The sequence below is a fragment of the Ochotona princeps genome, unplaced genomic scaffold (genome assembly GCF_030435755.1).
Source record: "Ochotona princeps isolate mOchPri1 unplaced genomic scaffold, mOchPri1.hap1 HAP1_SCAFFOLD_3492, whole genome shotgun sequence".
Classification (NCBI taxonomy): domain Eukaryota; kingdom Metazoa; phylum Chordata; class Mammalia; order Lagomorpha; family Ochotonidae; genus Ochotona; species Ochotona princeps.
The window spans coordinates 13,873-37,518 of NW_026696378.1; the positions used below are offsets into that span (position 1 = coordinate 13,873).

Below are 23,646 nucleotides of genomic sequence, written 5' to 3' on the forward strand. Positions count from 1 at the left end.
GTTACCATTTTGGGAACAGCACCGGACCACCTAAAAAGTTGGAAGTACATTCAGTCTACTGTGTGTTAGCATCAGCATCAGAACATAACCTACACCAGGCAGATTACATCTTTACGTGCCGTCAGCGCACGCACTCGGGGCCCGCTACACACAAAGGCCAAAGAATCGAGTTATATTTACGGACGGGACGCTATAAACTGTGCGACCACTACGCAAAAGATACCACATTCGACGGCGCTGTGTATTATACTCGGGGCTCTGAGTCGAATTAGAATATACGTATGAATCAGCTTGAAATGCTATATATCTGTAGATCAGCCGCAGCGGTTACAGCACTAGAAGCTGAAGCTGTAGCAGCAGCACATTATTTAGAGACTCACACCACCAGCTACGAGACTGTCGTAGCTTGCTTCGCTGCAGCAGCGATTTCTTCATCATTCTCATCCATTCAAATGCCGCCTTCGTCGAAAGCTGATACCATTTTTTCTTATAAGTAACAACGATTTCTCGATATATGAGCCTGTATTATATCGACGCCGCAAATCTCGAAAATCTAATGCTTCAATCATTTTTATTATGAGCAGCAAGGGTCCTCTACAAATTTCCTCGAACCACAGAAATGCTGCGGTCCGCAAGACTCGTGGCAGCGTCACCTGTTTCCATCGTTGAAATTGAAGAAAACACCGCGCTGTGTTTTGCAGTGACAACAGCAGCATACATGCAGACGTCGATGCAAGAAAATAGAGAAGCTACAGCAGTGTGTTGCGGGGGGAGGCAATGAAAGAAAGTAGTTTATGAAAAGTATAATTCTTCTGCGGTGGAGAAAGCTAGTTATCTCTGTCAGATACTGCGCACGTAATTCAGCACCACCAATGGCATAGCCTGCATATATGACGCGACTACTCTCGTGAGCACAACGCCATATCTGTATCGCTGACCGGCACAGTTGCTGATCATACAGCAGCAGTATTTGTTTATGAGCTACTTGTAGGAGCTGTGATACATGCGTATCCGCTGCTGAGACAGCAATGGTATCTGTCTGCCGCTTACCCGGTATAGCTTTGGCACCAGCACAGCTGTTGCTTGTGCACAGCAGCTGCTTAGACAGTAACGGCATCGGTTTAGCAGCTACTTGAAGTAGCTGTAATATTACCAGAGCTGCTGCGAAGACAGCTACAGCATCTGTGGGCGAGTTACTTAAAGGAAGTAAGTGTAAGATTATCTCCCTGCAGCGCAGAAGCAGCCGCATAAGCGGCGGTGTGTGATGCCATGTTTTCAAATAACTCGGAAAGACCATGGCATCGGCAGTTAGGTGAGGCTTCGGTTTGCCGCAAAGGGGAGTACACACTGACAAAGGTGATAATGAGGCAATGCAAAATTTATAATGATTCATGACGTTGCAGTGGAGAGGATGTGTAGAGAGCAGTAATAGCGACTCGGGTTTGTATGCATGTGAATGTGTGCAGCTGCTGACAGAGGCCTGTGTCTTCTATACGTAGTAATATCGAAAAAATGCTATGGTGGCACCGCAGCATGAAGAACAATAATTATCAGCATGATTATTAGTAGGAGTCTAGATTTAGTGTAAAACAGCAATTTTCTTTATAGTAGCGACCGCGCGATGGGCGCTGCCTAATGTGTCAAAGGGAAACACCAGACACGTGCAATAGTACTACCAGACCTGCGGTAGCGCGGTAGATCACACACACGTACAAGTTATTGTATGCAACAATATGTATATTCGTATGTATGTTTTTATGTATACAAGTACGTATGATTGTGTATGTGTGTGTGTGTGTGTGTGAGTGTAGAGTGTTATCTCTTCGGTGTGTGTGTATATAACGTTGGAAAGTGGAGTACTCCTTATCACTGAAAAGCAAGTAGTAACATACCAGCACCGGAGGCGTGTGTATATATATATATATATACATGTGGGATATCGCAGTTACGAAGCCACTACAGCGTACCAAAAAACATGAAGAACTATTCCTGCAGAGTCATGTGACGTATATACGACTGAAACGCTCTAGAGGATATGTCTGCTGCGTCTTAGGACAGAGTATCGACTTCTGATCAGCGGAAGCAGCCGCAAGTGCATGCACCGCTTTTGTAGAGTAGACATGTCCGTCAGGACTAGCCAGTGGCGGGTTTTTATCGTCCTGCAAACATATAAAGGAATAGATCTAGCTTTCCTATATTGTAAGCATCATTAAAAAGTACACAGACGCTATTTATAGTAATAGACACAACCCTAGTTCTCATTATTATTATTATTCTTAGGCAAACACACCTACAGGACACTTGCTTTCTTGTATCATGAATTACATTACAGCATACACAAAATACGCTACGTATAGTAAAATAGATATTACCCTATTTCTCATTATTATTGTTCTCTCGCACACGTAATGTCCATTGGCTCTCTAATATCATAAGCTATGTATGAATACAGATAAGCTGTGCATAGTAGTAGACACAACGGTACCTCTCGTTATTATGCTTAGGCACACATACGGGACACTTGCTTTATTATACGATTAGCAGTCTATAAAAATGCACATAGGCTATCTATAGTAACAAAAACAACCCTATTTTTATTACCAGTGATATACTCTCGCACACGCAAGAAACACAGGCAGGCTTTCACTTTTCATGGTCTATGAGTAGGAATACCCACGAGACTACTCATCATTCTCTTTCCGCACACAAAACGGACACTGGCTTTCTTATAACCACAATGAGCACTTGCTGACACAACACACTACTTCTCATAATTATGAGCTAGAGAGGAATACACACTAGTAGTAGAGCACACTAGCTTTTGTAAGCCACGCACACATAGCAAAAGTGTATAAAAGGCTTCGAAATAAGGAGTCTCAGCGGCTGACGTGGAGTGTAGCAACACCATGTGGCTTTGCCTTCGCAGGATTCATTTTTAGACACCAGCACCGCGACTACAGAAGAGCAGCTTCTGCAGAACGACTGGCAGCATGTCCAGAATACCAAAAAGCAGAGACAGCAACCCCACATTCAGAACAAACCTCCACACATAATACAAGCTCCGAATATCTCGTAATAATACACGCACTGCCACATCGACCACGTCGCAACAGCTCTCACACCCCGTAATTGTAGTCCACACCCCTAATAATATTTTGTAATATACAGCTACAGCTCATATACAGGCACACCTCACGAACAGGGAGAGCGAGATATAGCTATAGCTATATAGTGGTTATATATACAGCGACAGCTACTACACAGCTACAGCCACTACACATCTACAACCTATATATACACACACGCGCAGTTAGTCTACAACTGCAACTAGTGCAGCTTTTACACGGCCACGGCAGCGGGTCAGGGAGTGATGTGTGTACAGCACATGTATTCTGACAGCCTCCTCCCACACACACACGTGCAACAGAAAAAAACGGGGGAAACACGCATATGTACGCGCATCAGCACCAGCACCCATCGCTCCGTCCACCACTTCATCGAGTGTGTGCGGCGCACCGCCACCTCTTTCTCACACACGTGGCTGCAATGAAAACAACCGTCGATCTCCTACATCATTAATACAACTTTTCTACGTTCTTCTCTCAATCTGTTCGCCTTCTACCACACACAAATGAAAGGAAGATAGCGATGTACATATGCACATACTGCGATGTGGATTGATCGAAAAGAAACAGTACTAAAACGACCTCCATGTACCTATACATATAAATGTAATACACCTATATATATGTCTACCTATAAATACATACGTCTCCATGTATACATAAACATATAGATATATATATATATATATATATGTGTATTTACGAATGCATACTTACGTATGTCTGTGGAGATGTATTCACATATATATGTAACTATACATGACCACATATATGTATGCGTTTATAGACGAGGATATATATATATATATAGGTGTCTACAAGTATAATTATATAGATATATATATGTATCTAGAAAAAAATACATGTGTATGTGTTCGTACATGAATACATAAATATACGTCTTTACATGAACCCATATATATGTTGTTTTGCACGATACATATATACATATATATTTATATATGTATGTTTATATACGATACATATGTATGTGTGTATATACGATTGATATACATACACGTATATACATACATGTATATATATATGTATATGTATGTTTCTATATGATGCATGTACGTGTGTTTCTATACGAATAGATATATTTACATAGCAAGTTAGAAAAAAGAGGACGCGTTGTATAGAGTGGAGAGAGATAGAAAACAGATACACTTAAGCCACAGAAGAAAACAGAACTGAAGCACAGAAAGAGGAAGAGAGAGGCACAGGAGGGAAAGTGACAAAAAAGAGAAACTGAAGAAGAATAGATAGACGAAGGAGGAAGCAAGAAGTAAGAGAACAGATGCATGAAAGACTTGAGAAGAAGAAGAATTTAGAAAGCCGTGTGTCACTATACGCTCTCTGTTGCAGACAGGAGCATCAGAGACAAGAAGAAAAAAGAAGCAACGATGAGGCGAAAGAACAACACGGGTGTGGTGGTGGTGGTGGCAACACAGGTAGTACGAACAACACTAAGAGACTTGTCAAAGGAGAGAGAGAGAAAAAAAAAACCAGAGAAACGTCTTTACTGTAAGTGGTCGCCGCTAACAGGGAAGACAGTGAAAAACAAAACGCAGAAACAAGAAGATAATATTACTGAAAACGAGAAAGGAGAGCCGAGAAAAATGTGAAATCGGCAAGAAAGTAGATCAAAGTGGAAGTAAAAACTATCATGAGAATAGCACGATAGTAGATAATATCAGAAGTAAAAGCAATCATTCCTCCTACCATGAGCTCTCCACTTATCGGACAGATAAGGAAGCTCTGCACACGATGAGGCATTGGCACACGCCTCACATACTCCCGCCACTCCGGAAGACACGCCGGGCAGCTGCAGCAACAACCGTCACACCATTATTAGCAGCAAAAAATAACACGCCAGCAACACCAGTAGCAGCAGCAGCACAGAGAGGGCAATATCGCACTGGCAGCAGCAACAGCCGCAATATTCACAGCAGCAGTAACATCGATAACAGCAGCGGTAATAGCGATAGCAGCAGTAATAGCGATAGCGACAGCAGCAGTAATAGCGATAGCGACAGCAGCAGTAATAGCGATAGCGACAGCAGCAGTAATAGCGATAGCGACAGCAGCAGTAATAGCGATAGCGAGAGCAGCAGTAATAGCGATAGCGACAGCAGCAGTAATAGCGATAGCGACAGCAGCAGTAATAGCGATAGCGACAGCAGCAGTAATAGCGATAGCGACAGCAGCAGTAATAGCGATAGCGACAGCAGCAGTAATAGCGATAGCGACAGCAGCAGTAAAAGCGATAGCGACAGCAGCAGTAATAGCGATAGCGACAGCAGCAGTAAAAGCGATAGCGACAGCAGCAGTAACAGCGGCAGCGATAGCAGCAGTAATAGCTATAGCGGTAGCAGCAGCAGTAGTAATAGCAACAGCAGCAGCAGTAATAGAAACAGCAGCAGCAGTAATAGCAACAGCAGCAGCAACAGTAATAGCGACAGCAGCAGTAACAACAGATGCAATGGTACTAACAATACCAGCAGTAACAGCAATAGCGGTAGTAAGAGGAATACCAGCAGTCACATTGAAAGCAACACCAATACCAACAGCGCTAGCAACAACCGCAGCAGCAGTAACACAAACAGCAGCAGATACAAAAGCAGTAGCAATAGTAACAGAAACAGAAGTAGCAGTAGCATAAGAAATATAAACTTCGCTAAGAGCCGTGACAATCGGGCCTCACGTACGAGCCGTAGCAGCCCTATAGCGACAGCATTACACGACAGCACCAGCAGCAGCAGATCTCCCTTTCTATACGCACCCTCCTGGCCACCACGCACACAATACTATCATCTGTACATTCACATCTATGCGTTAATGTGGACACAACGTATCTTATCTGGATAGATTGTTTTTAAAGAAGCAATATATATATATATATATGTTCTCCCTATTTTCGCGACTAATGCGTTGGACGTGTGCACGTCCTTAGACACCAACATATTCACACATTTGTCCCTACACATAAACGAGTGTTTATACCGCGTGACTTCGGCCCCTCTTGCATTCACGTGTATGTACGTTTGTATGTACGGGTGGTTTCTGCATGGATGGGTGAGTTGTTCGTGAAACAGACATATAAGTACTTTGTCTTCTAGGCAACGTATGTGATGTATGTGTGCACGTCATTATACAATTACACATTCACACATGTTTGTGTGAATGTGTGGCGTGTGAATGAAACGTGAAGATATCCCCCTCTTTCGGTTTCAGTACATTATTGCATCAAATTAGTCTGCACCCACAGACATACACACACACATATATGTCTGCGTACTACTCTATACAACATCTAGAGTTACTGCCTATATGAGTACTTACACATATGTGTGTGTACTGCAGGTAGACCACCCACATACGTGATACAGAGTTATTACGTATGGGAGTGTATACACATGTTTGTGTGTACTGCAGGTAGACCACCCAAATAAGTGACTGTCAGAGGTATTACGTATGGGAGTGTATACATAGGTGTGTGTGTGTACTGCAGGGAGATCATTCAAGTACAGTTAATAGAGTAGTTATTTACATGAAAGTATATATGTGTGTGTGTGTGTACTGCAGGTAGACCATCCGAGTAAGAGATTCACAAATACTACGTCTAAGAGTTATCATATATATATATTTATGTGTGAACTGCAGGTAGACCATCCGAGTGCGGGATACGGAGGTGTTATCTACTCAAGAGTGTATATATATGTGTGTGTGTACTGCAGGGAGGTCATCGAAGTACGTGATACAGAACCACTAATTACAGGAGTATATATATATATAGAGAGAGAGATGTATATATATATATGTATATATACGTGTGTTTTTCAAAGTGAACATCCGATGTACTCAACGCAACACATTTAACAGTCCTACACTCTCACAAACAGGAAATAGAATCATGTGTTATCCTTACAATACACAACTACACTCTCGTACATCTATATATACATATTACATACTTACGTGTATTTTCTCTATTTCCATTTACATATATATATATATATATATGACAAGTCTATAAATATATATATACATATACATATATGTATGTATGGACAACTCATTACTTATTACCAGTACATTACATGTATATACGTATGTATGATTCTATATTTACAGATATATGTATATACGTATATGTACGTAACAAGTGTATATACACATCCGTATACATGGATGACTGTTTATATATACATAACGTATATATACATATGTATGACTCTATATTTACATATATATACATCTATATGTGACAAAAATATATATATATATATATATATATGTGGATGACTACCTATACATACATAACATGTGCATATATATATATACGATCCTGTGTAGGTGAGAGCCGTGTGTATGTTGTACAGGAGCCTCTAGCATAAATATACATTTATACGCACAAGTCTCTATGTGTGTATGGGGGATACGCAGGTATAATTAAAGATTTGTTTTTCCTTGTGAGCAGCGCACATCGCTGCACACCCCCATCACTTGTGCACTCATACAATACACACATCGGTGTATACATATGTATATATATATGTATTCCTCAGCTCTATATACATACATATACATGTTTGTATGGACAGACAAATCTGAGTACGTGTTCCCTTGAGATAAGGTGACTGCGGAATGAGTATGCATGCAGCGCTCATCGACAGCGGAAAACGCTGTGTGAATGTAGCAGACTACCTCATGCGAATTTGCTGAGGATGAGAAACTGTAAGCAGCATACGCATAAAAGCAAGAAATTAACAGGAAGAGCAGTAGGTGCCGGTAATATATGCAGAATCCCACCTGGCAGACTTCTGTTCGTCACATGCAGCAGAACGTAATGCAGAGAACCCAGCCTGCAGCAGGGCTATTAGCGTGGGTTTCAAAGAGAAGCCGTAGACTTGAGCGCTGGTCTGGAGAAACAAACACGACAGACGGTGCCATCTGTCAGCTCCAAAAAGCTTCTGCAAAAACGCAACACCCACACACTGATAGGGGGAGTAGTAGTCCTGGTTCTAGTAGTAATAGTAGTCGTAGTTGCTGTGGTAGTAGTTGTTGTACTAGTAGTAATAGGCGTGGTATTAGTAGTGGTAGTAGTAGTAGTAGTAATCCTACTCGTAATAGTAGTAGTAGTACTGGTAGCCGCGACAGTAGTGATGTCAGTAGTACTCGTCGTGGTGGTGGTGACGGTGGTGGTATCAGTAGTAGCAATGGTACTAGCTATCGTCGTTGTCCTCATACACACACATACATACATACACGTACACCCACATATATTCACACACACACACACACACATAGAAGCGGCGGAGCGTAGGCGTGTGTGTATGGATGTATTACAGGTTCATGGAGAATATAATTTGCGCCCGAATACGACGGAAGCGAGTGTATACAATTGTATGTCGTTATGTGGAGAGACTGTACAGGTACATGCCTACGAAAATAGAAGCAGCAATAAACACACACCCACACACATGTCTGTGTATATGTGTGTTTAGAGTATAAATAGATGAATGAGAAACGAAGATATAAATATCTTATAGAGGGTATTACTTGGTGCTATTGCGCCCTAATGTACGCGCCTGCTGCCTCATACATGGGCTGCACACAAGGTTTTCAGTTCTGAATATTTTTGTCACAGAGAGTACTACTAAGGAACGAGAAGGCTGCTGTTCCTCACAAGTCTACCGCTGCTGCTGGTGCAGCTTCTACTCCTCTGAAGTTTCTGTACCAGAAGCTACGCCCAGGGTGTGCTGTCCGTCTCCGCACTCGTGCGGTAGCTGCTACTGCTGCTGCTGCTACTGCTGTCGCTGCTACTACTGCTGCTGCTATTGCTGTGGCCGCTGCTGCTGCTACTGCTGCTGTGGCTGCTGCTGCTGCTGCTCCTGCTGCTGCTGCTCCTGCTGTTGCTGCTCCTGTGGCTGCTGCTGCTACTGCTGCTAGTGCTGCTGCTGCTACTGCTGCTAGTGCTGCTGCTGCTACGGCTGCTAGTGCTGCTGCTGCTACGGCTGCTCCTGCTGCTGCGAGTGCTGCTGTGGCTGCTGCTGCGAGTGCTGCTGTGGCTGCTGCTGCGAGTGCTGCTGTGGCTGCTGCTTGTTTTTCTGCATGCATTGAGACCGTACCGCATATTGGGGGGGCGGGTCCTCCAGCAGTGCCGTTAGAGTAACTACCTTACGAATGTCCGAACATCGAGCTGCAGCACATCAACAGTCAGCAACAACAAGGACCCAGCACAACCTTCAGCAGCAGCAGTAGCACAGCAGCACTCAGTACCGGATACTGCCCTGTAAGAGCAGCACAGCACAGTAGTCAAGCGCGTAAGTCATTACAGCACGTACAAAGCAGCAACCAGCAGTGGAGGTCCCAGCTGCATCAGCAGCAGCCAGGAGCAGCAGATCCCCACACAGCAGCAGCACGCAGTAGCCGTCCGAAGCATGTATCACCGTAGCAACACTAGCAGCAGCACACCAGCAGTCAACAGCAGAAGCAGCAGTCAACAGCAGAAGCAGCAGTCAACAGCAGAAGCAGCAGTCAGCAGCAGAAGCGGACCTATATGCGGCAGCAGGCCAGCAGTCGTCAGCACCATATATTATCGTAGCAGTAGTAGCAGCGCACCACAAGCAGCGGCGAGCAGCAGCAGCAGCAGTAGGAATTAGTCATACGGGCATCGCAGCAGCACTCCACAGCGAATATTCCATAAGTAGCAGCAGCCAGCAGCACAGCAGCAGCAACCAGCAGTCAGCAACCAGCAGTCACCAACAGCAGCAACCAGCAGTCAGCAACAGCAGCAACCAGCAGTCAGCAACAGCAGCAACAGCAGCAACCAGCAGTCAGCAACAGCAGCAACCAGCAGTCAGCAGCCAGCAACAGCAGCAGCCACCACCAGCACCAGCAGCAACCAGCAGCCAGCAACAGCAGCAGCCACCACCAGCAGGACAGCTAAGAACAAGCGCAGCATCGAAATAGGACGCAGCACCAGCAGCAACTATGCCGCCATGGTGCCTCGTTCTCTCTCTCTCTGTGTCTCTTTTTCGATCGCCATTCATCCGCATGGTGCTGGTCTTATTGGTAGTAGTGGTGGTCAGTGACTGCTACAACTATAGAAATGGTAGCCATGACTCTGTGGCAACAGTTAATGCTACTGCTCATGATACAGCTACTGCAGAAGCTGCTACGACAGTGGTGAAAGTGGTAGAACTGGGGGTGGTGGCGGTGATTCTGTACGTGCTACACTACTCTGACACTGGCAGCCCTGTCAGTCTGCTGCTACTGCTATTGCTATTACTTATGCTAATGATATTGCTATGGCTACTATTACTACTGCTACTGCTAGGATTACTGCTACCGCGACAACTACTGCTACTACTACTACTGCTACTACTACTGCTACTACTACTGCTAGTGCTACTGCTAGTGCTAGTGCTACTGCTATTGCTTATGCTACCACTGCTAATGCTACTGCTATTGCTTATGCTACTACTGCTAATGCTACTGCTACTGCTACTGGTAACACTACTGCTATGGGTAATGCTATTGCTACTGCTAACGCTATTGCTGCTAGTAATGCTACTGCTACTGCTTATGCTACTGCAACTGCTACTGCTTATGCTACTGCTAACTTTACTGCTACTAACACCGCCCTTGGTGTCACTGCTCTTGGGGATATACTCTTGGGACTACTGCATTAGGAGCCTACTGCTAGTGCTGTTGCTGCTATGCTGTTGTTGCTGTTGTGCTGCTATTACTGTTGCCCCTTCTGTTGCTGCTGTTACTGATGCCGCTGCTGTTGCTGCTGTTACGGCTGCCGCTGCTGTTACTGCTGTTACGGCTGCCGCTGCTGTTACTGCTGTTGCTACTGCCGCTGCTGCTGTTAGTACTGCCGCTGCTGCTGTTGCTGTTTCTCCCGCGTTGATGCTACTGCCGCTGCTGCTTCTGTATTACCGGTGCTGCTGCTATTGCTGTTGCTGCTGCTGCTGTTGCCTGGGTGTTATAATCCAATATACGTGTTGCTGCTGTTGCTGCTGTCGGGGGAAAGAGTCTCGTCTTACCAAAGTCATCAGGCCCTACGTTCGCTTTCAGATAAGTAACAGCAACTTTTGCGTTCCGCTGTTGCAGAAGCCCCAACACATGCTGTACGTGCAACTCAGACTCGAACGGGGACTGCATGAAGAACAGAATATATCAACATACCAAACAGAGCACAGACTACATAGGAAAGAAGTCGTATTTTTTCCACAGTTGTACTTACACATTAGAGTCAAAAGCAGACAGTCACAGAAAGAAATATACATGAGAACCACACAAAAACTACTAGATACATAGAGGGAGAGAGAACGACAAGAGATAAAGAGCGAGAGATAAAGAGAAAGAGAGAGATAAAGATGCGTATAAAGATATATACGTATGTAGTTTCACAGTTGTGCATAAACACAGAATGAAGAACAGAGAGGAAGAATGAGAAAGATAAGAGAGAGACAGAACGAGAGAGAGAGAGAAATACACAAAACGGAGATCAACGCATCACTCATATCATGCAGGCAAGTGTCATCATTCATACATGAATAGAAACTGACCCAGTAGCAGCCAAAACCTCACAGCAGAGACGGCATAGACTACATGGAAAATAGTTGTCTTCTTCCGCTACGATGCGCATGCACAAAATGAGGCAGAGATTCGCAACGAAAGAAACACACAGTCAGTAAACCAACTTACCTATACACATATGTATGCGTGCACATATATACATATATATATATATATATATATATATATATTCAGTGTAGCGTACAGACAAGACGAGACACAGATTCAAAACGAAAGAAATATACAGTCAGTTACTTACATATACATATAAATAAGTATGTATGCATATATACAGTAGTGCGTACACACAATATGAGACAAACAGAAAAGATGAGAAAAATATACACTCACCAGAGCAAATCTCAATATATACATACCTATAGATATATATATATATTTATCGGTGTGAACATATGTTGGTATGTAGTGAGAGAGTGAGAGAATTGACATACTTATGTATGCGAAAAAGTAAGAGGCCAACAGGAGATGCAACGATTACAGTACCAGCGATCGAATCATCACCTTAGATGAGAAAAGCAGAAACTTCCAGCAGCGTGGGCAGTCACTGCACCTAGCGAAAGTAGTTCAATCACAGCAGCACACCCTCATTACATTCAACAGTAGTGGTAATGAAAATACTGTCGCCCTACATCGGGGCTGCTTCATTTTCTCTCTGTCACGTAGAGCCTGTGCAGACAAGAGAAGGTGTATGTACCATACTCCCAGTCTCTTCAGCAAGTAGCACTCTATATATATATATATATATGCATACATGATATATATAACAATCATGTATGTTTGGATGTATGTACGTATGCATATGCATACATATGTATATGTGTATAAACATATACCCTATACATATATATATATATACTGTGTGAGCACACATAATTTACAGTCAAGCCTTTGCATGTATGTATGTGTGTATAAATGTCATGCATACGCCTCCGAATACGTCTGTATGCGTCCACAGTTGTCCTAAAGCGCCGACGTCATCGCTGGAGTGTTCACACATATATATAGAATTGGAGGAATAAATCTATATTTCAAACATACATATACATACATACATGTTAGTATATATATATATATATACGTACAAGTACATGTATATACATATTTTTTTTAAATATATTTATATTTATATATATATACATGTACATGCGCCTACGCGTGTATACTTGAAAAGTGTTTGTTACACTCGTACCACTCATGTAATAAAACCGCTGGGAGTGTATATACGTGTAACGAGTCACTTACGTCTACTCCTTTATGTATGCGCGCTGACGCAGTTACCCTTCACACTTTTACACGCAGGTGCACAGATGCATACATATACATATATATATTGATGTGTAGATGTACATGTGTATGCATGTATATGTGAATCTATGTGTACGCCATCGTATGCTGCATGCCAGTGAGGAAAGGTTGTCAAACGCTTTGAAGATACGAATGCCCGCCAGAGGTTTGGCACGAGTACACACGCCCAACACCCACAAGAATACACGAACATACACATACACATATATATATATATATATATATACACGTAGACGCATATGTATATATATATATATATATATACGTAGACGCATATGCATATATATATATATATATACGCACACGTAGACGCATATATATATATATATATACACATGTAGACGCATATGTATATATATATATATACGCACACGTAGACGCATATATATATATATATATATACGTAGACGCATATGTATATATATATATACGCACACGTAGACGCATATATATATATATACACGTAGACGCATATGTATATATATATATATATACGCACACGTAGACGCATATATATATATATATATATATATACACGTAGACGCATATGTATATATATATATATATATACGCACACGTAGACGCATATATATATATACACGTAGACGCATATGTATGTATATATATACATATGTATATATATATATATATATACGCACACGGAGAGGCACATATATCTATATATACACACGTAGACGCAGAAATACACACATAGACATATATTTACACACCAAGCCACATGTGTATACACAGAGACACAATTGTATATACGGAGACACATATGTACACACAAACATACATATGCACACGTACACACACATACATGGATATCCACACTCACAGTCAATTCTGAACATGTATACACATTTAGACGCAGGAGGAGGATAAAGATAAGAAAATGAGAAACAGTCAGGAAGAAAACGAAACATGAGAGCCGTAGAGGGAGACTGGAAAGAATCAAGCGACAAATAGATTTACAGACGGTAAAAACCAAAGAGACGAAGCACACCTACTTGTTGGTCTTATTACTACAAGGACACAAAAGCAGGAAAAAGACAGACAGCCCTACTATTTGTTGCAGCCTTCACTTTAACGGGAAGCGAATTGAAATCGAGACATCGTTGTTACAACATCCTCCTCCAGCCTTCGTCAACGAGGGGAAGGAGGAGGAATGAGAACACATAAACCTTCTACATTAACGTTCTTCATATATAAAGAGAAAAGAGAAAACCACAACATCAACAACAGAAGATGAAAAGCTTACTCCCAGTTTTTTCAGTTTTGGACGATGTTCAGCGACCCACGCGAGAGCGGCTTCAGTTGATTGGCGTAGCAGTCCCGCAAGCACCTCCAGGACTTCCTCGTATACTTCTGTGTCAGTGTATGGCTGAGGAGATCAGAAAAGCGCAGAGAGAGAGAATGTCGTATGATACCAAAAGAATGTTTGAGACAACAAATGGAAGAATGCGTGCAGGAAAGGTCGACCTTAAGACAAAAGAAAAACATTTGCATGCAGTCAGCATCGAAGGTAGGGGGGTTTCCGTGATGTTGCTCTCTCTTGCACACACGCTAGAATTTCACAAAAGACAATATTAACGCGTGGATTTTTTTTTTGGCTTCCCTCTTTATAAACACACAAGTGTGTATAGTAGAGACACAGGAAAATATAACTGACTGCTCTTGCTCTCTTTTACACATAAGTAGTTCTCAAAAGAAAGAAACGCCAATGCTTTTTGATTGTGTTGTTACATTCGTTTGTAGTATATATAGTAGGAGTTGTTGTTGTATATATAGTAGAAGTATTATACAGGAAGCTGTAGTAAAAAGCAAAAAAACTTTCAACTTCTACTGCTATTTGACTTTTGTATTGAAGTAAAGGCAAAACATATGAAGAGGGAGACTTTATGTGATAATAGAGAGCCACAAACAAAGCGTATTATACAAGCGTATTATACAAGACGAGTAATAGAACTCGTGAAGACTACATACCCAAAAATTAGCATACGGTTTGATACTAGCAATTTTACTAGTAGTATTATTAGTGGTGGTAGTAGTAGTAGTATTTGTACTAGCACTACTACTAGTGTAAGTAGTTGAAGTATAAGCACTTGTATTAGTACAAGTAGCTGTAGTATTAGTGCATGTAGTAGCAGTAGGGGTACTAGTGGTACAAGTAGTAGTAGTAGTAGTACAAGTAGTAGTACTAGTAGTAGTATCAGTACTGGTAGTGGTACTCGTAGGGGTAGTACAGTAGTACAAGTGGTAGTAGTAGTAGTAGAAGTGGTAATGTAAGTAGTAGTACTAGCACAACTAGTAGTAGTTGTAATAATTGTAGTATTAGTAGTACTCGTAGTACAGGTAGTAGTACAAGTTGTAGTAGTAGTAGTAGTAGCACAACTAGTAGTAATAGTTGTTGTATTAGTAGTACAAGTAGTACAGGTAGTAGTACAAGTTGTAATAGTAGTAGTAGTAGTAGCACAAGTAGTAATCGTAGTAGTAGTAGTAGTACACGTAGAACATGTAGTGTTGGTAGCAGTACAACTAGTAGTAGTAGTGGCGCGACTGCATACCTCCAAACGCAATTTGTCTTTCATGACCCCCGCAGTAGCGAGCATTCCTGAACGGCAGAGATATTCGTGTACTTCCCAGGCAACTCGCCGACCATAAAAAGAGTAAGAAAAGCCCTCCTGCAGTCAAAAAACGAAGAAGTCAGAGAGAGAGGAAGAGAGGAAAAAGAAAGATGACACGGCTAGATACTGTACGAGAAAAGGAAAAGGAAAGAAACAGTCTAACGACCATAGAGAAAGGCAAACTTCCCTGCAAGCCGAAAATGGTAGAGACACCGAAAGAAGAGAGAGCAGAGAGGAGGAACTTACAGAGAGAGAGAAACGAAAATAGAAAAAGAGACAACGTCTGCAAGTCATAGGGAGAGGAGGAATAGAGAGATATAAAAAGTAAAAAATCGAGAAGATGTTGTTGCCAGAAAACAGAGGAACCCGCAAAACAATTCGGAGGGTAGAATCGTACATATATATGTATATATGTATATATATATGTATATATATATATGTATATATAGCGACACTTTACATATTGAGAGAAAGAGAGAGAGAGCAACACTATACTAGAGTAGTAACAGTAGTGATAGGAGTATCATGATTGAGATATAGACATATGGAGCTAGGCGCATCAAGGAAATGAAGGCGAACAACAAGAAGAGAAACGACGACGAACAACAAGAAGAGAAACGACGACGAAATCCGAAATTTTTTCGATGTTTGGAATGCAACTGAAGGGATTATGGAAAATGGCGGGATGGAGAGAGATACCATGATACTACATCCAAATACGAAATCAGGAAGAAGTCTGTGAAAAAAAAAGAGAAGAAAAGAAGCACGTCCTCGTAGTGTAAAAGCGGAGGAAGTTAGAGAGGATGATATACGTATGACGTATCATCATCATCACAGGAAGCTAACAAAAAAAGAAGCGCCAAGGGAAGAAGGGAAGGCCTCAAAACGAGAGGAGAGAGAGGAAATGTACGAATGAAAAAGAGAATAAAACGAAGGGAAGGAGGGAAGGGGTCGAACGAGGGATAGTGAAAAGAAAGCAGGAAAACGGAGAAGATGATATTCAAAGGAGATATGGCTCTCTGGCAATGAACATAAGTCTCTGAGACTTACACAGCCCAAAGACTGCGACTGAGGGTATGCAGCAAAGTAAAAACATATCACAAGTGATGGCAGTAGTAGTAGTAGTACTACTACTACCACTGCTAATAGGTGATAGTATACTGGTAACAATAAGAGCAATAGTGCTGACAAAAAAACTGTTGAGGAACCGTAATAAAACAGTACTTACAGTCGTAGTAGTAGTATAGTAGTAGTTTTGTATTGGTTGTTGTTGCTGTAGTAGTGGAACCGAGCGTAAGTATTATGTAAAATTATTCAGGGAGGATGGTAGTCTTTGTTCTTCTGCTGACAGCAATGGATTACTAGTACTACAGTAGCAGTACTAGTACTCACAAACAACTAGTAGAAACCAGTAGTAGCCAGTACTGACAAAAGTAGTTGTAGTAGTAGCAGTACTTAGTATGTGTCGCTGTTATTGTTAGTAACTGTGGTAACAGGTATTACTACTTAGTATTATTAGTGGTTAGAGTAGCCCTGAAGATGATAGTAGTATTTAGTAACTATAGTCGTAATGAGAGCGGCAGTAGTAAAAGTAGCAGCAGAAGTAGCACTAGTAGCAGTAGCTTTAGTATAAAATGCAGCTGTGGTAGTAGTAGCAGTAGTAGTATTGGTGACAATACTGCTAGCTAGTAGTGTCGTAGTAGTAGTAGTAGTAGTGGTGGTAGTAGTAGTAGTAGTAGTAACGGAAAATGGTAGACAGTAGTACTGGCTAGTAGTGCTACCAGTTGTAACAGTAGTACTAGTAGCTATGCCAGAAGCAGCACCGGCACTAGCAGTACTAGCAGTAGTAGAAATAGTAGTGGTTGTTGATAATAGTAGTAGTAGTAATAGTAACGGTAAGGGTAGCAGCAACAGTAGTAGTAGTAGCAATAGTATCCGTAGCACCAGTAGTAGTAACAGTGATGGTAGCAGCAATAGTAGCGGCAGGAGGAAGAGGAATAAACAAAACGGGTAGCAGCAATAGATGGTAGTAACTCGTGGCAGTAAGTAGTATGTAGGTACCGGTAACGGTAGCATCAATAGTAGTAGTGGTAGTAGTAGTAGTAGTAGTAGCAATAGTAGTAGTAATAGTAACAGTAAGAGTAATGTGTAGCGGCAATAGTAGTAGGGAGTAGTGACAGGCCACTACACTACAGCGCATGAGGGGGCCTCGTTCAGTACAAATTATCTGATAATAATGCTAATACTAATAATAGTAGTAGTGGTAGTAGTAGTAAGTAGCAATAGCAATAGTAGTAAGTAGTAGTAGTAACAGTAAGAGTAATGGTAGCGGGCAGTAGTAGGAGTAGTGGTAGCCACTACACATGAAGGGCCTCGTTCAGTACAAATGATCCTGTAATAATGCTACTGGCTACACACAGGTAGTAATAGTAGTAGTGCAGCGGTAGCCACTACACAGCGCACAGCACTGGGCAGTAAATATTATATAGATTAGTAGCAACAGTAGTGGCAGTAGTAATAGTAACGGTAAGGGACAGCAGCAATACTAGTAGGGAGAGGAGTAGGAGTAACAGAACGGGTAGCACTAATAATGGTAGTACTCGTGTTGTGTGTGTACACAACTCAATGCCACTAGGAACGTGGCTTCAGTAGTAGCAGTACCAGCATTCAAAAACCTCCCAGGAACAGCAATTCGAGAGGCGTATTAGTTAGAGGAATAGAAACGTACAACAAGAGATATACTATAAGAAGAGCGTTTGTATGCTTTTACTGTTGTTGCTAATGTTGCAACTCACTGCTGAGTTTTGTGTGGTTGTCTACTGAGAAAGAAGGGCAGTTCAACTTCGAGTACTTCATTCATGCACGCATGTTGTGCGCTCTCGATAACAACGTATACTGTTACCGATGCAGAGAAAAGCAAGAAAAACGGAAAAAAGGAGGAGGAAAAAGGTGGAAAACGGCACAGAGGGAGAAACCAAAGGGAGGGGAAATATGTACCTTTGAATGTAAGTCCTCAATGTCGGGGTTCTTCAACTAACCGATCGCAAGACGCTTTTGACATCGCAGCAAATATGCACGTGACTCTGCGCTGCCGTCGCTGTGCGCTGTGTAGTGGCTACCGCTGCCACTTCTACTATTACTACTGCTACACACAGGTAGTAATAGTAGTAGTGGCAGCGGTAGCCACTACACAGCGCACAGCACTGGCAGTAAATATTATATAGATTAGTAGCAACAGTAGTGGCAGTAGTAATAGTAACGGTAAGGACAGCAGCAATACTAGTAGGGAGAGGAGGAGGAGTAACAGAACGGGTAGCACTAATAATGGTAGTACTCGTGTTGTGTGTGTACACAACTCAATGCCACTAGGAACGTGGCTTCAGTAGTAGCAGTACCAGCATTCAAAAACCTCCCAGGAACAGCAATTCGAGAGGCGTATTAGTTAGAGGAATAGAAACGTACAACAAGAGATATACTATAAGAAGAGCGTTTGTATGCTTTTACTGTTGTTGCTAATGTTGCAACTCACTGCTAGTTTTGTGTGGTTGTCTACTGAGAAAGAAGGGCAGTTCAACTTCGAGTACTTCATTCATCACGCATGTTGTGCGCTCTCGATAACAACGTATACTGTTACCATGCAGAGAAAAGCAAGAAAAACGGAAAAAAGGAGGAGGAAAAAGGTGGGAAAACGGCACAGAGGGAGAAACCAAAGGGAGGGAAATATGTACCTTTGAATGTAAGTCCTCAATGTCGGGTTCTTCAACTAACCGACGCAAACGCTTTTGACATCGCAGCAAATATGCACGTGACTCTGCGCTGCCTCGCTGTGCCTGTAAAACAAACATATATTTCACATTCATTATCGCTATACATATATATCTATGTGCATGTTCAGCTGACTCACACAGAGAGAGACACACAGTGTATATATATATATATGTATGTACATATATATATTGGAAATACCGAGAGGGAAAGTTTGTGATACATATTCCACGTTTACCACTGATTGCTGTAGATTTATACATGTATACATCTGTGTACACAGATACACGTACGTCCATCTAGTAAATAATTCAGGGTTAAAATTAATATAATCATCCTGCGCATACACGTATATTTATATATGTATATGTGTGTATGCTGCAGGGAATTTCTCATCTATATGTGAAGCCAGTGAAGGGAGTTTGATCTGAATTCCACATCCATCCTTGTTGGCTATATATATATACTTATAAATATCCATACGTGTACGTATGTGTGTCCAGGCAGTACGTACTATACATAGTACATACACATGTAGATATAATTTAGGTATCTCCTCATGTATGCGTTAAGACTGCTAAAACGACTTGTGACAGAGACGTTTCAGAGAAGCATATACTCATACCTCACTCACATACATTTAGAAATATAACCCAAACCAGCCTCTACGTAGCCTCCAGACCCCGCATGCACCATAATTTCCACCATAAATATGGGAGCTGTATATATACACATACACATATATATATATATATATATATATTTATATATGTATATGTATATGTATATATGTATTATTACATATAATGAATAAAATGTATATAGAAGGGGTGATTTCAATCTTGATGTACAGATGGCGCAATATATAGAGAGAGTTAGACGTACATGTGCACATATCCTTGATATTCAAACAGACGCCCTCACTTAAGTGGCGCGGCAGTATTAACATACACGTATATATATATATATATATAAATATATATATATATGAGTGAGCAAACAAACACGGACTCAAGAAGAGGTTTCTTTACAGAAATAGAAAGAGGGAGAAGCCGTACCGAAGCGTCTCTATCACCGGCAAAAGGTAAACGTTATCACTCAGTAGACAGCTGTGGGTTGTGTGTATGTATATACATCTGAGAGAGTGTACAAACGCTTGTACACATACGTATGTAGAGGCATACATATATATATCTGTGTAAGTGTACAAACCCATATGTGGTGTACAAACGCTTGTACATATGCAGAGATATATACATATATATACACTTACACATTTGAGCAAATGTACAAACGCTTGTGCATATACATATATGTGTATGAATACATATATATATATATATATATATATTCATACATAAATACATTTGTCTGATGGTGCAAATGCGTGTACATCTACATATATATGTATGCATATCTACACATGAATACATCTGTGTAAGTGTACAAACGCCTGTACACATGTACATATCTACATAAATACATACGTATTTATACATCTGTGTAAGTGTGCAAACGATCATGCATACACATATAATACACATCAGTACTTACATGTGTACAGATGGCAGTATATATCAATATATACACATGTATATATTTATATATATTTGTGTATATGTGTGTATAAACAGAATCTGGTAGAAGGCAGCTCCACTGTGATCGAGAAGTTGCACAACACGTGTGTGACCGCCGTGTACGCGTTTGGTGTGTTTCTACGTGTTGAGTAGTTATTTATCTCATACTATACGTTTTAAGTTTTAGGACTGTGCAGGCAAGCAGCAGACAGACCCACGACAAGAAGCGTCGTATAGAATGTGGAAGTAGTAAGTACATAGTGAGAACGCAGGAGGAGACTGAAGGGGGCGTGCTGTAGTATACGTATACGTCCACGCCTTCCCCTCACACACACACACACACACACATACACACACTACTGTGAGAACTGTTCACTTATGCGGTAGATGTGAGTGTAGTACGAGGGACTGGAGTGCTGTGTTGTAATGCTACCGGCTCACCTTCTCCCTGACTTTCTGCAGCTTCTCAATGACGACGTCAAGTTTCTTTATTTTTTCTTCAGTGGACGCAGCGTCGCTCAGTAAACTGAGCAGCAAGCTTCCCTTTGAGTAGATAAGAGAGAATAACTGCAATGTCACGATTAATCTTGCGATGACAACTCTTGAAACTTCGAAGAGCACATTCTATGGGAATACGCAGAAACGCTCTATCAACGCTATTGTGATGCTGCTGCTGCCGTCCACCGGACGATGCACCTGCCCCTGCTGTCGCTCCCCCTTTCCGCTGCTGCTGCTCCTTCTCCTCCTCCTTCTCCTGCTGCTGCCGCTCCTCCTCCTTCCGTTGCTGCTGCTCCGTCTTCGCCCGGAGACGCTGCAGATGGTGCCGTACTAGTACCAGCACCAGCAGTATTACCAGCAAAGACAGTAGGAACACCTCCTCCGCCTCCAGTTCTACCACTGCTACTACTACTACTACTGCGCGCTGTTGCTACCACTGCTGATCCAGCATCACTATCACCACCACCACTACTACTACTACCAGTAGGACCACCACCACCTCCTCCTCCTCCTCTGCGTTCATCACTACCACTTCTATTACTACTTCTTGCTGAAACGCTTCCACCTCCTCCTCCTACTGATGTTGTGGCGTGCTGGAGCATTCTCTCTGTGAACATTTGCTGCTGCTGTTGTTGTAATAGAAACGCTGCTTCTGCACCTTCTCCTTCGAAGCCTCCTCCTCCTCTTCCTCTGGCGCTTCCTCCCAATGATGAGTAGTACGATGATGAAATCGCGGAAAGACGGTTACTCGGATCTCTGCTGCTGCTACGTCCTCGTGCAAATACTCCAAGACGCATTAGCTCTTCCTCTTGAGGCTGAGGTGAAAATGCTGCTGACAAATCTCCACCACCACCACCACCACCATGTACACGTAACCCCCCCTGCTCTTACTCCTCCTTCTCCACCCCCTCCTACTACTACTGCGGCTGCTGCTGCTTCACCTCCTCCTCCTACTGCTACTCCACCGGAAACAGATGCTCCTCCCCCACCTGATACTGCCGTTGCTGCTGCTCTCCTCCTCTTCTTGCAGCTGGAGTGGCTACCCCTGTTGCTGCTCCTTCTCCACCACCTACCCGTAGTAGTGACCGTTGCACATTACCTCCACCACTTCCGCCGCCTGCTCCTGTTCCTCCTTCCGTTGCTCCTGGTGTTGCTGACATTGTTGCTGAGGGTGACGACGTTGCTCCCAGCACTTGCAGTTCTCCTCCTAAAGGCGTTTGAAAGTTATAATCTAACCTACAGCCACTTCTTGCCTACGTTGACGACGAAATGAAAAAAGTAAACGGTGTACAGAGATCTAATTTATAGGCAGGAATGATATAGAAGCCTTCTACTGCTACAAGGATAAATGAATGAAAAAACGTGGTACTGACTACTATCACAAGTACTACGTGTACGACTTCTAGTAGTGCTAAAAGTAGTAGTTGTTGTTGTTGTAGCACTACTATTTGTAGTAATAGTGATATTAGTTGCACTAATAATAGTAGCACTACTATTAGGACTACGCAGCAGTCTTAGTAGTTATAGTAGTCCTAGTAGTAATACTACTAGTACTATCAGTAGAAGTAATGATACTAATACTAATAGAACTTGTAGTAGTAGTAGTACTACTACTACTGCTAGCACTAGTATTAGGACTACACAGCAGTCTTAGTAGTAACAGTAGTCCTAGTAGTAATACAACTAGCACTATGAGTAGAAGTAATGATACTGATAATAATAGTACTCGTATTAGTACTACTGCTACCACTAGTATCAGGACGTGAAGGGCGTCGTCGTGGTCCTCGTGGTGGTGCTGCTGGTGGTGGTCCAGTATATCTGCTGCTAATATCTCCCTGCTGATTCTCTCACTGCTCCTGCTCAACCTCCTCTTCTCTTCCCCTATCCTCATTTTCTGCCTTTACTTATGCTTCGCGACCACCTCCACTTCCTCCACCATGTGTTGATGTTACTACTACTACTACTTCTACACGTGCTGCTCTTGCTGCTGCTTCACTGCTGGGGGCAACCAGAAGAAAGAGTGATCGATTCTTACAACCTGCCCTCCTCCTGCTCTTTCTTTCTTCAGAATATCCCTGGCTGCTGTTGTAGCTGTTGCTGCTATTGCTGCCGCTACTGCTGCCTCTCCAC

The 23,646-nt window shown here is 42.2% G+C and overlaps 1 protein-coding gene across 1 annotated transcript; it reads right to left on the bottom strand.

Moving 5' to 3' along the window:
- Positions 1 to 1,997: 1,997 nt before the first annotated feature.
- LOC131478829 (E3 ubiquitin-protein transferase MAEA-like) lies at positions 1,998 to 23,407 on the bottom strand. Its single transcript, XM_058659395.1, is given in 12 exon segments — positions 1,998 to 2,159; positions 4,851 to 4,953; positions 7,941 to 8,101; positions 9,260 to 9,330; positions 11,186 to 11,297; positions 14,311 to 14,433; positions 15,617 to 15,733; positions 19,405 to 19,506; positions 21,460 to 21,540; positions 21,542 to 21,829; positions 22,616 to 22,723; positions 23,243 to 23,407. Coding segments are annotated over 12 exon segments (1,593 nt in total).
- Positions 23,408 to 23,646: the final 239 nt, after the last annotated feature.